We start from the raw sequence: 16,098 nt of genomic DNA on the forward strand, positions 1-16,098 counted from the left end.
AATAATTGAATAATTAGGCATTGGTAGATCATATTTCAAGGGAGACTGTCTATGTATAGTATAGTCATGCCCGCTTTAACATTCTGCATGAGCCTATTGTTTACATGTGTTCATTAATAGGCGAAGTTCTTGCATGATTATTCCTGGAAAATCCTATAAAATTGAGTTATAGATTTAGTGCGAATGCTGTAGCCTACATTTTTCATAGGTTACTGAAGCTTTCAGTGTCACAACAATTGTTGTCGGTTTAGTGGACTATTGTGTGTATAGTTGGATGTTTCGATTAGAGAACCATATTTATATATATATATTTTTTGTGATCTTTTAACCAATCTTTTATCATGAACTTATCCAGAGGTATTTGAGGTATTTCATCCATTCTAACGTTATGTTGAGGCCTGTCATACCTTTGTTAGGAAGGCGGTTTGTAGCTGTGTGCCTATGTAATGCCCATTGAGAGATGTCCTCGGGCGTAGCTATCATGCTTTCATGCAGCTTGATGCTGTGCTATAGTAGGGGTGTTTCGCGTGGCGCACGCCAGGAATGAACTGTGAGATCTTGGATACGACTTGTGGTGAGAAACGTGCGCTAGTTTGGTTTAGCTGCTCTATTTCCTGAGTTTATAACGTCTTTTAATAGAGTAAAGAATCCACTTTGTGTCAAAAGAAAATTTTCTTTAGAGCTTAATTTGCTTTGTAGTAAGATTAGCGTTGGCGAATTTGTATTTGAATTTTATTAGAGGTAACGGAAGCAATTTTTGGAAGGTGGTTTCACGGTATGATTTGTCTGGTTATAGATGAATGATGGAGAAGGTTCGGTTATTGCGGATAATTCTATCTGCGTATATTGTGCTTCTGTGGGTGAGGGAATAGGGAGGTGGGAGTCTATGTGGGTGAATTGAAGCTGAAAAGTGATTGGTTGAGACGGAAGGCGTCTATACTGATGTCTCACACGTGCATGGACCGAATGATCATTGAAGATGCCTTAGATTGAACAACCCACCTTCTGAAAATTTTCATTCTATTGGGTCAATTCTGTATCTGTTTAACATGATAAGAATAATATCTGACCTTGTCATTAGCTTGAGCAGCTGCAGGGTTTTTGTGGGCCAGATTCTTGAGGTGCTGCGCGCATGAGATGCCATCGGTGGTGTTCAAGACGTCCTCGTACTCGAGATTGAAGAGCTCTTTTGTGAGATCTACTCCGTAGTGTTCGACTGCACATTGCATCGCTCTTAGCGCCAAGCACAAGTGTTGTTCAGATTTCAAGAAATTAGATATTTCTGTGGTGTCGTTTGTGGAGTTGTATTGGCTCACATCCAACAGGATAGCAAGTGACTGGATTTGCTCCATGTCCAGCGCATCAAAGGCCGCACTTTGCGAAGGCTTCGAAGTGACAGCGGACGGAGATTCGTCGGCACGGATATGGTCAAAAAACGCGTAAATGACTGAAACAAAAGAATCATAAAGAGAGTGTGGAGGTTCTTGACTCGCACCAGGTGTGACTTCATTATTTATTTTCATGTTCGACGCGCCAATGTCATGTACTGTTTGAAGAGTTTCATTCGTGAAGGGAGTGTCTGTGAGGCACAAGAGCAGTTTCGTCCAGCATATGGTTTCATTGTAACATTTTTTTAACACTTGAGACGGGCCACTTGCGCCCATTCTGGTCTTCCCTGCGACGTTTTCATTAACACCCTGAGGGAAAATATAGTTGCAGTTCCGAAATTAATAATCGCGTAAGCATCACAATATTACGACATATATGGTTATATTTGAGAACTTAACTTCAGTGCACATTTCATCGCACAACTACCATTTATTAACAAATTTTTACTTTCTTCACATGCGCATTTGTTTATGCAACGCATCTTTAAGGCTCGATTTAATTTGCCCTACAGACACAAAGTTTATTACGAACTTTGACGAGGGAGGCGACGACGCCGGACGCCGTCCCCGCCATGGCGGAGGCCTGAGCTGCCGACGACGACGAGCTCGTCGACCCCGCCAGGGACACAATAGAAGCCACGGCCGCGTCCTGTGCCGTCAAAATTATTTCTTAAGTAAATTATAGCATATATAAAATCGTGCATGTGCCGTCAAAATTACCTTTAAGTAAATCAAGTAAATTATAGCATAGATAGAACCGCGCATTAAATACACGAAATAAATCGTTATGACTGGGGCGCACGAAAAGCGATCTCTTGAAGCGAATGAAAATTTTCGAACAATCGATCTCGAGACCGAGATGTTGGGAATATTTAGTAATAACATAAAACATTCGTATTGAAATCAGTAAAATGTTCGTCAAGCGAGAGTTGGCTACATCACGCAGAACACTTGACTGGGGCTAAAGATGAGGCACTTTAGTATATAAGGTATAGTTGCCTGCTATAGGTATAACACGGCAGTGCACACTGCACATATCACTTCCCAGCGCTTCAAGATAATTAATGTCTTCAAATTTATTTTTAATTTTTTTGCTCGCTCGAAATCTAAGCACACGACAAAAATCAACAGAACGTCGAGGGTCAATTTAAATCACAGTCCCCTATTTATTTATTGTTAATTGCAGTTAGCGCTGATTGGTTAACATTGCTATTAATAAAATGCAGTGGAGCAAGTAAACGTTATGTCCTACCTCCGCGGTAGCAGGCAGCGGATACGCCACAGCCCCCAGGATGCTTGTCACCTGCACGCAATATTTTGAGAACTCATTCCTTGTGATGATAACTGATCTCAACGAAGATAAGTTCAACAGGTCTGAGTTACAGTGTTAATATGCCTGAACAATATTGGCAAAATGTTCTAATTGACTATAGCAACTCAAATATATTAGCAGATAATTCAAATACTACTTGTGAAAGAATAAAAGCGTTCCCTTGTCTCCATAATGTGCTACAAAATTACTGTGCGACATAAGCTATACTTCGTCAATGCATGCAGACTTCAATAAAATTTTCAAACAGTGTCCAAAATGCAATCAAAACTTCTGGTAAGCTACAATATTCAAGTATGTAACAATTAATTAAGCTTTCGGAAGCTATAACTCAACCTGGACGACGTCATCCATAGAATCCTTGGCAAAGTTGTCGACTGCGCCCACCATCTTGCTGTTCTTGTTCAGCGATCGCTGGCGAAGTGCCTCCATTTCTTCCGCCGTCAAAGGCCCTAACAATAAAATTGATTTGAACAATGCATTCACGTGACTGGAGCCCATATGCTTGCCTTGGTCCATTTGATGATATGCGATTTGACACCAAATTATTTTTAAAATCTTTAGAGCTCGGAGAGAACCGAAGAAGGTAATTGAGTGTGGAATGGTTCGCTGCGTTCGCCAATAAGTCTAAGATATTTACAATTGACATGAACATCGAACAAGAGATCTAAGTTGTTCGTATGATAGTGATAATAGCTACCTCTTGAAAGGCCACATATGCGCCAAAATATGCACCTCTGTTGGCAATTAAATACGAGCCTCAGTTCCGTCGAGCCTTGTTTTCGGACTTCACACATCCGAAAAACTCGAAGGTATTTTCGAGGAGCGAACCACGTGGTTCAAAGAAGGTAAAGGAATATATTTCAAAAGATGGAAATTTCAACAAAAATTTAAATTCAAACGTGTATGAAAATCTGTTATTTTGTATACCATATCCTCACCATTCTATCGATTGTAGAGGAAACTTCATTAGTTTCCAACATCTGTATTTTCACTGATACTCCTCTCGATTATGTAACGAAGCTATAGATTATAGTTAAGGTAATTATTCGAAATTTAAGTTAGAAATGCAACGCAAATTCTGAACGGTGATAATTAAACTTTGCTGACCAACTTTAGATCCCGGCAACGCCAGACCCTCCAGAGACGCCTCTGCTTGCAACAGCTGCCCGACCTTCAGTTGGTCCAAAGCAGCCACAGCTTTCTCGCGAACTTCACTATGGAATGAATATACAATATCGAAGTAGTCAATATAATATTTTTGTCCTAAATCATATTTTTCTTTTATCTAATTACCTACTTCTTCATTTTCCTTTCACCTTTGATGTATGCTATTTGTACCTTGGCTATGGCAAATTTTATTCAGTCCTCAAATCTGTACTATCTTCCTAAGCCGTTATGCACATGATAATCATTTAAGAAACTATCAATATTTCACCATATTTATCTTATAGAACAAAAGAAAAAGAGCACTCACTCTTTCTCGTACTGCTCGACCTGCTCCACCGATGGCAGCTTCGTCTCGATCACGTCAATGAGATGCTTGGCAGCTGAGCCCTCCTCGTCTGCCACCTCAGCGTACAGCTGGAGGGCGGATGCGGCGGGTAGGATCATCTTCTGACTTGGTGATGGTCCAAAACTTAGAGGGAGCTTCTTCTTGTTCACCACGCCTTAGGAGAAAATAATGCACGTTATTTTTATATAAATAAACATTGTATCTGTGTGAAACTGGGACATTTTTAAGTCTGTCTGTTGTTTTGAAGTTCTGCTCAACTTTTTTGCCCTTAATAATTCTGCATAAACATACTTCAGCGAAGCTTTTAAATATTTTTGCATTTATCTATCATAGTTGTTATCAAGTGGAAAAGACAATTTTTTACGCAAAATCGTTGTCTGTTTCCTTAGATCGTATTTTGAACATAAATACGCAATATAATACTTGACCTTAGAAGCATCCAATGATAAGGCGGTGCAGAAATTATCCTTCGCTACAACTATTTCTTATATCATCACCTACTTATAATGAAAGCGCACTAATTGATGTTTCAGTAGTACCGTAGTAAGTGTACTTGGTGATGGAGCTGCCCTCAGGGTCCACCCAGTCGCTGCAGGCCACCACGATCGCCTGTACCAGCGCCGTGATGCCTGCACACACAAATCCTTAATTCACAAAACGTCTGAATATACAGGAGTTAGGCAAAATAAATTAAATACTTGACAAATCCACAAAATATATTTTAGTGTAGTGTAGGTTCACCTTTTTTAGCAATTACAGCCTCAATTTTCCGAGACATTGATTCATATAAATTGAGAATTGTTTTCAAAGGAATTTTAACCCATTCTTCAGTTAGAACTCCCTCCAGCTCTTTTTAAGACGACAGCGGCGGGAATCAACTTCTGACTCGCATCTCTAATATCGACCATAAATGCTCGATAATATTCAGGTCTGGTGGCCAAATGAGATGCTCGACTTCATTAGAATGTTCCTCGTGTCATTTTTTAACAATTTTAGCTGTATGGATCGGGGCATTATCATCTTGAAAGTTGAAAGGTGACGTTCCACTCCGGGAACAGTGTTTGAACCATTGAATGAACTTGGTCCTTCAAAATTCCTAAATAATCACGGCTGTAGATTCTTCCATGAAGAGAAATTATTGGTCCGCCGAATTTCCAAGAAATAGCCCCTCAGACCATCACAGATCCCCCACCATCTATAGGGTTGGCAGGAGGCAGTCGGGATTAAATGGCTCTTTCGGCTTTCCCCAAACGTAAACTCCATTTTAAACGCTTTGAAGATCTTTCATAGAATCCAGATCTGTGCAGCTCTCGGCGGACAGTCTTTAGGGAAACTGGGTTCTGTAGGTGTCCATTGAGGTCTGCAGTAATTTGAACAGCCGTGGTCTATCGATTGTCCCTCACAATTCGATTTAGGTACCGACGGTTTCTCTCAGGAAACTTCGACTTTCGGCCAGACCTGTGCTTTGCTGAGTACGTTTTTCCTTCTCTTTCAAAATCAGTCATTGCTTTTGAGACAGTACCTCTAGAAACGTCAAGCATTCGGGAAGCTTCTGTCACACTAGCACCTAGTTGGTGCCATACTGGCAACAATAATTTGTACTCTATGAAAGTTAGAGAGGTTTATCATTTATAAGGTATAGGTTAGGTTATAGACATAAAAATTTACTAAAAATATTTGTGCACGGATAAAATATCAGTTAGCAACTTAGCAGTAACAATAAAACATAAAAATATGTCACGTTTTCATTGTTTATAACATATTCAAAAATTACGATATCAAAATTTCAGGCGTTTCCCTTATTTTGTCTAACCCCTATACACTTTGCAGCAAAAGTTTGAACTGATATTCAAAGAACCAGTAACTTAAAAATGGAAGCGGCTTGCGTGTGACAATTACGACTATTTCTGTTACTTAAAATGGGCCCCTTTAGCTCAAAATCGACCCGATTCTTGACTGACTTCAACCTCTCTAAGAATGCTTGAAAAAACCGTGCAAAGCATTGCAAACCTTTGAAACAGAATAAAACTGCCTTTCTCTTCATAAATTTCTGATGAGACAACTCAGGAAATGAGATCCTGAGTGATTTACGGAAATTACCATTAAATATGCATGGAAAGTAAGAACAAGATAATTGGACCAATATAAAGTGGAATGAAATGCAAGCATAATGCAATAAATTCAGTATAGATTTCGATTTTAAGCCGTGCTTACCGTCTGGAGAGATGTCGTCCACTATGTAGCATGATCCGTTCTCCGGTGCTTGGTTCACGATGATGCTCAACGAAGCGAAGCCTGAGGGTAATGAATACAAATCAAATAAATAATCCTCAGATGAAACTAATCCTTGAATAAATAAAGTATTTGGGTGAAATGAGTTCATAAATATAGTGTACGCTAACAATGAATGATTCCCGAGTTCAGACTCGTTGCTCTAAGAGTTAACAACAACGACTGGCATAAGAATTTCGGTACAAATACAAACACATTTATGTCACAATTTAAGAAGACTGGCATATTAAGTATGCCTAAAAATTTTATTTGCGAATTCAATTCAATCAAACAAAAAACAATTCAATTTCATTATAAAAATCGTTATAGATTTTTCTTCGAAATTTCATGTCATGCTTCACTTCTAAATACAAAAGCAACTTGCCAGGCGTGGGGTCAGAGGAGTGAACGCCGCTCACTGCGATGGTGAACTGCCGGTATTCGCTGAAAGTCTCCCAGAACTTGTCAAGGAGAACTAAATTGCTTTGGTCCAGCCCTGAGTTAGGATATCATGTTAAAATGAGTAGTCAGAGGCAAACAAAGGTCTAATTATAGAATGTTCAAAGACGTGCAACAAGGATAATTCCAGGCTTGAAGGGCAAGTCCTATGATAAAAGATTAAAGATTATAAGGCTTCTAATTAAGCCTATGTTATCGACGTCTGCGCGGGGACCTCATTGAAGTATACAAGTATATACTCATGGACATGGTTTATACAAGGTACCCGATTACCCCGAATTACTAGAGTAAGTAGAATTTGAAACAAGAACCAACACTAGAGGCCACGGCTATAAACTAAAAAACTGCTTCGCAACTTATCAACGTGACAACATTTCTTCTCGCTTCGAATCACCGACATGTGGAACAGCCTACCCTGAGTTAGGATATCATGTTAAAATGAGTAGTCAGAGGCAAACAAAGGTCTAATTATAGAATGTTCAAAGACGCGCAACAAGGATAATTCCAGGCTTGAGGGGCAAGTCCTATGAAGAAAGATTAAAGATTATAGAAGGCTTCTAATTAAGCCTATGTTATCGACGTCTGCGCGGGGACCTCATTGAAGTATACAAGTATATACTCATGGTTTATACAAGGTCCTCGATTACCCCGGATTACTAGAATTTGAAACAAGATCCAACACCAGGGGCCACGGCTATAAACTAAAAAAACTGCTTCGCAACTTATCCACGTGACAACATTTCTTCTCGCTTCGAATCACCGACTTGTGGAACAACCTCCCCGATTACGTCGATATATCATTCATTCATTGGCGCTACGAGTATGAACGCGTTCAAGAACAGACTAGATAAAGCCATGGAAAAATATATGTTCAGACTTGAAATGCCTAGCATTATATCGAACCCGGTGGAAGTCTAGTAGCTATTTCAAACTATTATAGTCAATCCTGAAAAGTTCCGGTCAAAGGACACGATTTTAGATACCTATTCTATGAACTAGTCAAGCAAAGAACAAGAATCGGCAACAAGCCACATCAGGCCTACTCTTCAGCGCGGACATCACTGTGTATGTTATGTAATTATAAATTGACAAATTGCATAATTAACGGATCGATATCGCAGATAAAGCACGACATGATTAATAGATATTGTAATTATTTGCGATCAGAACTTGAGGACCCATACCTGTTGTAGTGTTCGTGTCCACCAGGTCCAGCAGAACCTTCTTCTCAGGCTCCATAACATCGACCACGCCATGCACCTGCCAGCTGTACGACATGCCTGCCAGGCAGCCGTTGCCATCTGGCGGTTTTTCACTGTCGGGCTAAACAAGAGAAATTTACAGTGCTGAGCCATTTCGGAAAGTAAATAAATCGTAATGGTAACGTAATAGTTTGTGCGCGCACTTAAAATATTACGCACTGCAATGTTAATTTTGATTTTTGAACTTGATTTGAGTTTGATATTAAATCAGGAAGATCTTCCAAATGACACATGACAAATTGAGTTCCTTTGTCAAATTCGGTTTAGTTGCATAAGTTTTAGCATCAAATGAATTCAGTCCAATTCTTTTTGTTAAAAAACTCACATAGTGTCATGGACTTCAGGACAAGATAATTCTAATTTGAACCAATCGCTATTAATTGATTATTGATAATAATTTAGAACCTAAATAAATTTAAAAGTACACTGAAATTCAGAAGAACAAGTTTACACATGTTCAATTCCACTGCTAAAACAATTAATTATCAATCTTGAATTGCAGATTTAACCACTAAAGTCATTCTAAGTCGAGCATGCAATTAACTGCTCGATCGAGAAGACCTCTAGTATGCCGGCGTACATCTTGCTCATCTCTCACCCTCCGGCTACGTGGTGATGGGTCTCGGTGTCTTCAGTGGCTGTAGAAGTGCGGTTATCGTTATTGAGGTGCCTCCTTTCAACGTTATTATTACTATCCTTTTGAGAACATGGACTATAGCTTACGGGCATGTCACACTCGGACTGCAGGATGAGGCGGTTGGGGCTGACGAAGAGGTTCCCACTTGGTCGCGGATGGCAAGCCTGGGGTGGCAGGCACCCCAAGATTAAAGGGGGCGGTGACCCCTGCACTACTTTCACTTTCACTTCCCCCGCTTGCCGTCTGCCGTCCACGCTTACTGCCTGCGCATCACATATTCAAGTTTATATTACCGCTCCTGTCAATTTTATTTTTGATGAGTAGTGTTTATTGAAGACATTATGACATTATGAAGACATTATGAAGACAGTAAAAAACAGCACTAGCTTATGAAAAATGGGTAATTTAACAATTTTTCCCTCTATGTATTGAGAAATATTCTCTCATTCAGATACTGATAAACATTCGGAGCCGTGTTCCAATATCCAGTTGGTAACTGACCACTACTTTAAGAACCACGTCCATTGGGGCGCCCTTGAATTCAGTGGCGGCCAGATCCAGCACAGATCCATCGCCTGATGGCTTCGAGATCCTTTCTGGACCTTTACCAAAGCAGCCTGGGCTCGAAGAAGATCCTTTGGATGCATCATCAGGCCAATTTTCACCAGCCTTCTTGCACCACCACTCGTAGCTAGCGAGCTATTGGGATAGAACAAACCTAATCACTGCCAGCGAGAAGGTTTGTGGTCTTCCAGCACCAACAGTCGTGTTTAGAGTCGAATCACTTATACGCATCAGCATTCGTTGAAACTTAAATGGTCGATTTTAACAGGTGATCTACATTTACTCACAATTGTTTCATTTTCGTTTAATATTTTTTTTCTAACACAAGTGATTCCACTTTTAAAACTCTGCCAATTTATGAAATTTATTAAGTGCATATGCTGTAGAAAAAATAGGATTGACATTATTTTACAATTCTACCTGAGGACGAAAATATTACGCAATTCCAGCTCAGCACCGTTCATAAAAAGTTCATTTAGCAATAAGTCAACACAAACTTTAAAGTTTGTATATTATAATCATACAAATTATCCGACTTTTTAGACTACTACGAACATCTTTGTTCTTTGATAACAAACGTTGCCTTTGATAACAGACCACGTTGTGGGATATGGGATCATTCCTTTGCACGGTTCGTACGTTAAATGACAAAGAAATGTCACACTTCATAATCAGGCTTGTAACAAAATTCCAAATTATTTTCAGACCCGTCCGTCGGCCTGATCGTAGTCGTAGCTGGCAGCGGAGGCGTCGAAGTGGATCCTGCCCCTCGTGACCGCAGTGGCGCCTCCTCTCACAGCGCCCACCACGAGGCTCGTCGACACCACCTCTACAAGGGCGCTCGCCCTGCCCGCTGACCACAGGCTCTCCCCCGTCGTATTGTCTGCCCATAACAAATGATCTCTTCCACACCAGTAGGTACTGTCGTACGTGACGGCTAATTGTGAAATGATAAAACCAAGAACACCCTGTCATGCTCATAACAATAAATCTTCATCTACAACACATATAAATTTGTTCCTATGCCGATGAATACTTTAACTGACCGTAGAGCGTGACATTGTAATACACTGCTACTTCGTACAGCCCGAAATCAAGCGTGTGAGGCGGGATGCCGATGCTTGTGTCTGACGTAGTTACGTTGTCCATTTCAATATTCGATGCGAAAGCCGTGTTTCTGTCGAACAATAAGCTGTTTTCGGGCAAAGTTTTTGATCCCGAAGCATTTTGAAGTTCAGCTCGGAATTGGTCAAGTTCCGTTAGATTCTTCTCTATGCTTGGGGAAATCACCCAATCTGAAAAGTTGCAAATGAATAAATTTATTAATTAATTTATTTCTGCAAGATATATGCAGAGGAATAAGATGTACCCTAAATTGAAATAGTTATTAGTCTTCTCTATAAGCTAGAAGCCTATCTGGGCCTGCAACAACTCATCTCATTTCAACTCCAGCAATAATGTCCTATTGTAACTGAATCCCATTAATCTCTAATGAAGTTTAACTATTGCTTATAATACATAGAAAAATGTCCCTTCATTACGCACCAATTGAAGTAACGGTCCCTGGGTCACAGTCAGCAACTACCGTTGACCGCACCCTAGCGACGGCCGAACGCTTCACCGAGGAGATGGTGGCGTTGGCGGCGGTCTTGGTCCTGACGGAGATGCTGCGACATGGTCCCTGCGGTACTACTTGACTTGTGGCCTGTGAGGTCTGCAGCCCCACCGCCGTGTAGAGGGTGGCCTGCACCTTCACCAGTGGTGACCGCGGGGTGAACAGGTGCTGAAATATGCACGCCACGGTACCGACAAAATTATTGACATCGTCAATTCAAAATGAAGCAAAGTTTTCTTTGCCTTGCATGGCAGTAAATATTAGACAGTTTTAGCTGGAGCATAACGAGAAACTGTCGTGCTCTATCACACTTCATCTTGCTATTTTCTGTAATAGAAATATAGTTCAGCGCAACACAGATGAGTTACTACGTCAATTCAGAGTAACACAGGTGACGAAGATGTATTTTCGTTATTAGGCTGTTAGTATTAAAGATTTTACTCCCAATGTTAAATGAATTATTGAAGCGACCTTAGCGAATAAATTGAATGATTCTATAGACATGCCGACCAACTTTATTGGTTTGAATTTACCGTTATTCTGGCAGAGTAGCCTTCAGACTGCCACTCGACTGCTCCTGGAGGAGAGGCATCGCATCCTCCGACTCCCTTCCACCCCAGAAGAGGGAGCCCTTCTCCTCTGTCCAGGATCACGCACGCCCCCATCACCTGGGGTGGGTCATCAAAATGGGTCATCAACAAATATAATTGACCAACTACAGATTTACAGCATAATCACAATTGGGTATTAAATAGTGGATAAGAGGTAATTTATAAAAGGAGAGATCATTTATTAAGCGTGTACAGAATTAGTATGGTAGCCAGCACCTATGGTGTTAGGAAGAGTGGTACCAACTATGCCTGTCTTGAAAAAGGCCCGTTAGGAGTGGGCTATGTTCTCGTATGTACTAAATAACCCCTCAGCCATTTATACATAGGAAAGTGTACAGACCTCCGGCACCATAACGCCCACGACCAGGGGCATGCCGGCCCTCAGGAAGGCTGGCTGTGTGAGCACCGTGATGGGCGCGAGGGGCCGCCGCACCAGCACCTCCACAACCGCAGGCAACGACGCCCCTCCTTTCCCCCCTCCTGAGCTCAGGCTCAGAGTGTATTTGCCTTCCTGAGGGAACATTACTTTTACTTATTACATGAAGGTGCAGGTGCACCCGGTATTATATGAAGCTTGTATGGTTACTTGCGTTCAGGCTACTTCATTGCTGGCACATGCAAGGAAAAGCAATGACCGCAGGCTGAGAGTGTACTTGCCTCTCTATTATTTGACTCGCTATCATACTAAGAATGGACGATGATTGGCGTTTGTGATAGAACAATTGTTCTTGAGATGATAGAGAACACTAAACTGAAGCATGCTCCTCACTCAACTTCCTGCAGCAACGCGAGCCGATGGTCTAATGGAACTCATTTACTACTTTTCGTGTGATATGATTAAATGGTTCAATAACTGGGTAAACTTGCAATCCTTTTTACTCAAGGGCGATAAATGTAAAATCGATGCCGAAGCTAATGATGGAATGCAAAGTAGAGGATGCAAAGTAGAGGATGCAAAGTAGAGGATCTCATCAGGTCAGTTGCAATAAAGCAAATAGATTAGGAATTTGCTTGCCAATCCGAGCAATTCTATCCGAAGCATTTCGCCCACCTGCTTGAACGAGATGATAAAGGGGAGTTTAGGCTGCGACTTGCGTTCTCCCTGGAAGGTTAGGTTCCAGTAAGTGGCATCGGTCGAGGAGGAGTTGGTGGTGACCAAGAGGTTGGTGTTGGGCGGCGCCACAACGATGCGGGTGCCATCACCCGACGCACTCAACACAGAGGAGATGGAGGACCCGTTCTCAGCCAGCACTGATACTTCACCAACTTTCGCGCGATTCCGCACAGAGATCTGTAGGGGAAAATAACAAACTACACCTAGAACAATGAAATAATACTTTACGCTTAGGTATAATTCAAAGTATTCAAGTGGAAAACCTTACTTTATTGTAATAATTTAACAATACGAGTATGAACCCTGATAATTCGGGCTCCATTTTCGAATTGTAAGCACAATTTTGTTAAACTCTGGAATAATCGTAATTAATTTTAAAAACTCGTATAACTCAACTTCAAACCTGTATGCGAATTGTACGCAATAAATGCCTTCCTATAGAAGGCATTTATATATTCTTATAGAACATTTTCCCCTTTGGCTTCTAAAAGTTATATCAGAAAAATACTCGTAAGATAAGATTTGATATGGGGTGCGAATAATTACATTGTGTTTGATGTATGCTCATTTAATTATATTTTTTCTATCTCATACTATGATTCAGTTTTCGAATGCCATTTCGTAATAAGACTTATATTGGAATGTTGTCATTGCGCTTCTCCCGAAAAAAAATATATTATTTCACCTCAGCTGAAGTCTTCTGCTCCGAGAACGGATTTCTGAACGTCGCTGTGATTGTGATTTCTGCCGGCGACACGAACGTTCTAGTTACGTTAATCGTTGTTTCCCCAGCCGCTGGATTCAAGACTTGCGAAACCGTGGAGTTTGGGATAGAATTTAAACCCCAAACGATGGTCACGTTCAGTTGGTACGAAGTCGTGTACAGCGACACTCGGGGGATGGCCACAATGAATGTCGCTGACGCAATGCCTGACAAAACACGGGTGCAATCGATATTATGATACATTTTCAAAAAATACATAAACTAAAACACTTGATTTGTTTTGCCATTAGTAATTATTATACGAGCATTTTACTGTTATATTATTCGAATAATGGATAGCTTACAATATATACATGTTTATGTAACAATTGAAATGACTATCAATAAAGATACTGTGCTACTCACACAACAAACTAAAAATATGTGTTCAAAATTAAAATCAAAAATTTTTATTTTCTCAGCCCTGAAGCAGCAGAAAAAATTACTCTGAGTTTATCACTAAGTTCAAACCAGAATGTTTACCTGGTGGAATAAAGACAATATTTTTCACAGGTCGGATAGTGGCCACGTCTGGCGTGAGAGGCGCGTAGACTGTGACGAGTTTGCTTTGTTGTTTCTTGTCAACGCATAATCCTGCATTTCGAAATTGGGGCTCCGTCGTTGAGTTCGAGTCGCGTGCACTTTGTTGGAATTCTTTGCTTGAAGCGAAACTGAGATTATGGAAGGATATGGAGCAGCCGTCGCGTGTGATGTCTAGTACGACAGGATGCGTGCCTTCTGCTGTGATGTTGAACACAGAGAACCCGATCACTGGTCCAGCATCTGAAGAAACATTTACAGAAATATCGTCATGATGTTAGACATTATCAGTTTGTAGTTCTTTCTTCAAGGTTAACTAAGCGTATTAATCAATCAGTTTATTATGTTTCAAGCAGAAGACCGATCACCATTGTAGAATAAGCCATCTAATTTTTAACTTGGGCAACTGCTAAACAAACTATCACCTATCCATGAGTTTTAATTTTTACCAAATCCTTTACTGCAAGTCAATTGCGAAGCAAACAGCTCACGTTATTGCATGACGCCGACCGATTAGCCATCGATTATCTAACTGTCGCCGTATCTTTGATGATGAATTTTTGAGTATAAGCTTCGTGATCATACATGGCAATTGCAGGGTTATGTTTACACAGGCAAAGGTTTGAAGTGCTATTCACAGATCCCTCTATCACTAGAGAACCAGCAACAGAGGTCACTTGTGTTGACCTTAGAAAACAAGACGATATTTCTGAGCTGATACGAGGCATGAAGTCGGTCGTGCATGACGTCATTCGAAGCCTCGTGTCATAGCATTGAAATGTACACTAAAGAATACATTTTATCGAAGCATTATATTTCAAGGCATATTAATTTAAAAATCGTGTAATTATGCCTTTCACCTTCTGTAATTCGAAATTGTTCAGCATTGTATTGTAGAGAATGGATCGTTTTTTACCACTTTCGTGACAAATATTTATAGCAATTACAGTGCAGAACTGCAAATACTGAAGTAGCGACAAGCTCGCCAGTGGTGAGAGGCGAGAGCTCGCCAGAGTTGGACCAATAATGGATGCGATTGAAAAGATTAAAATTTATGATGTTTTCTTATATTTTCCTACAGTGTTCATAAGTCTACGATTATCCTTCTAATGTGTTTCCAAATTATTTGACAAACATACGAGATGAGTTGAAAATTTGCTCTGAAATTGAAGGCGTCATTACGTTGGTATTTTTTCGTTAAATCTACACAAGCAAATTGTTGACTGGCTGACGGTGCAGCTTACTGTGCAGCTCTGCTGGGGTATAATTTCCAAGGCTCGGTCGAACAGCCGCCTCTTGGTTCAGCGTGCAGTTCTACTTGTCATGTTAACTCTACAATTTTCCATGCATGGACCAACGTTTAATGCCGAGTTTATTAGTGTTAATGCGCCGTTATTAGTATTAGTACCGCTCATCAGTATTAATGCGTATTAGTGTTAATGCGCCGAGTTTAATGCCCTTTGCAGCAACTAATCATAAATAAACATGCATATACCATCAATCCCAAATTTAAATTAAAAATAAGATTCCTCACGAGGCTTAGACGGACAACATCGATAACAGGTATAAATGATATCATGTAAATTAAATCTTGACAAAAAATACTCACATTGATACCTGACGTTCTGAACAACCATGTCGTCAATTGTGACGACCAAGCTTTGCGTTCCCTCCTGTAGACTGTCACTCCACTCCACGGACGTGACGGCACCAAGGAGCATTTCGTCTGGAGAGACGTGCCACTCCATGGCGGCTCCCGCGTGCCGTGTTGTGAGGAACAGAACTACGCCACATTATCGAGTTGTAATTATTACAAATTAAGATTCTTGAAAATGCCCACAAATTCAATCTTGAAAGATCTTTCAAATCGAGAATATTTCAAGTCCGAGAACTCAGTTGTAGGGCTACAACGTCGGAGAAGATAACGTGTACATTATATGGTGCAGGGTTTGTTAAACTTCTGAGTTCGGTTTCACAATAGTGCGGAAAAGTTGTGGATGTGCAAGAAAATTATGTGTACAAAATTTT

The 16,098-nt window shown here is 40.6% G+C and overlaps 1 protein-coding gene across 1 annotated transcript; it reads right to left on the reverse strand.

The window, feature by feature from the left end:
- Nucleotides 1-479: 479 nt before the first annotated feature.
- LOC108683304 lies at nt 480-15,818 on the reverse strand. The gene is made up of 22 exons (XM_018172605.1): nt 15,680-15,818; nt 14,014-14,313; nt 13,453-13,697; nt 12,705-12,944; nt 11,994-12,164; nt 11,576-11,710; nt 10,973-11,210; nt 10,474-10,722; nt 10,135-10,310; nt 9,365-9,562; nt 8,950-9,126; nt 8,149-8,287; nt 6,891-7,001; nt 6,449-6,529; nt 4,774-4,863; nt 4,196-4,388; nt 3,829-3,935; nt 3,055-3,170; nt 2,641-2,691; nt 1,921-2,037; nt 1,071-1,697; nt 480-614 (listed from the first exon to the last, which is right to left on the reverse strand). The coding sequence occupies exons 1-22, from the start codon at nt 15,816-15,818 to the stop codon at nt 480-482; spliced, it is 4,035 nt and encodes a 1,344-aa protein (XP_018028094.1).
- Between the last annotated feature and the right edge of the window lie 280 nt (nt 15,819-16,098).

Source organism: Hyalella azteca, unplaced genomic scaffold (assembly GCF_000764305.2).
Source record: "Hyalella azteca isolate HAZT.00-mixed unplaced genomic scaffold, Hazt_2.0.2 contig1914, whole genome shotgun sequence".
Taxonomy (NCBI): domain Eukaryota; kingdom Metazoa; phylum Arthropoda; class Malacostraca; order Amphipoda; family Hyalellidae; genus Hyalella; species Hyalella azteca.

Excerpts from the sequence above, each read along its gene's own strand:
- LOC108683304 (XM_018172605.1), bottom strand. The coding sequence starts at position 15,818 with ATGGAGTGGCACGTCTCTCCAGACGAAATGCTCCTTGGTGCCGTCACG. Across the intron at positions 10,723-10,972 it reads AGGGACCGTTACTTCAATTG|ATTGGGTGATTTCCCCAAGC; the intron begins GTGCGTAATGAA and ends GCAACTTTTCAG. Across the intron at positions 615-1,070 it reads CTGCTCAAGCTAATGACAAG|GAAATAGAGCAGCTAAACCA; the intron begins GTCAGATATTAT and ends TTATAAACTCAG.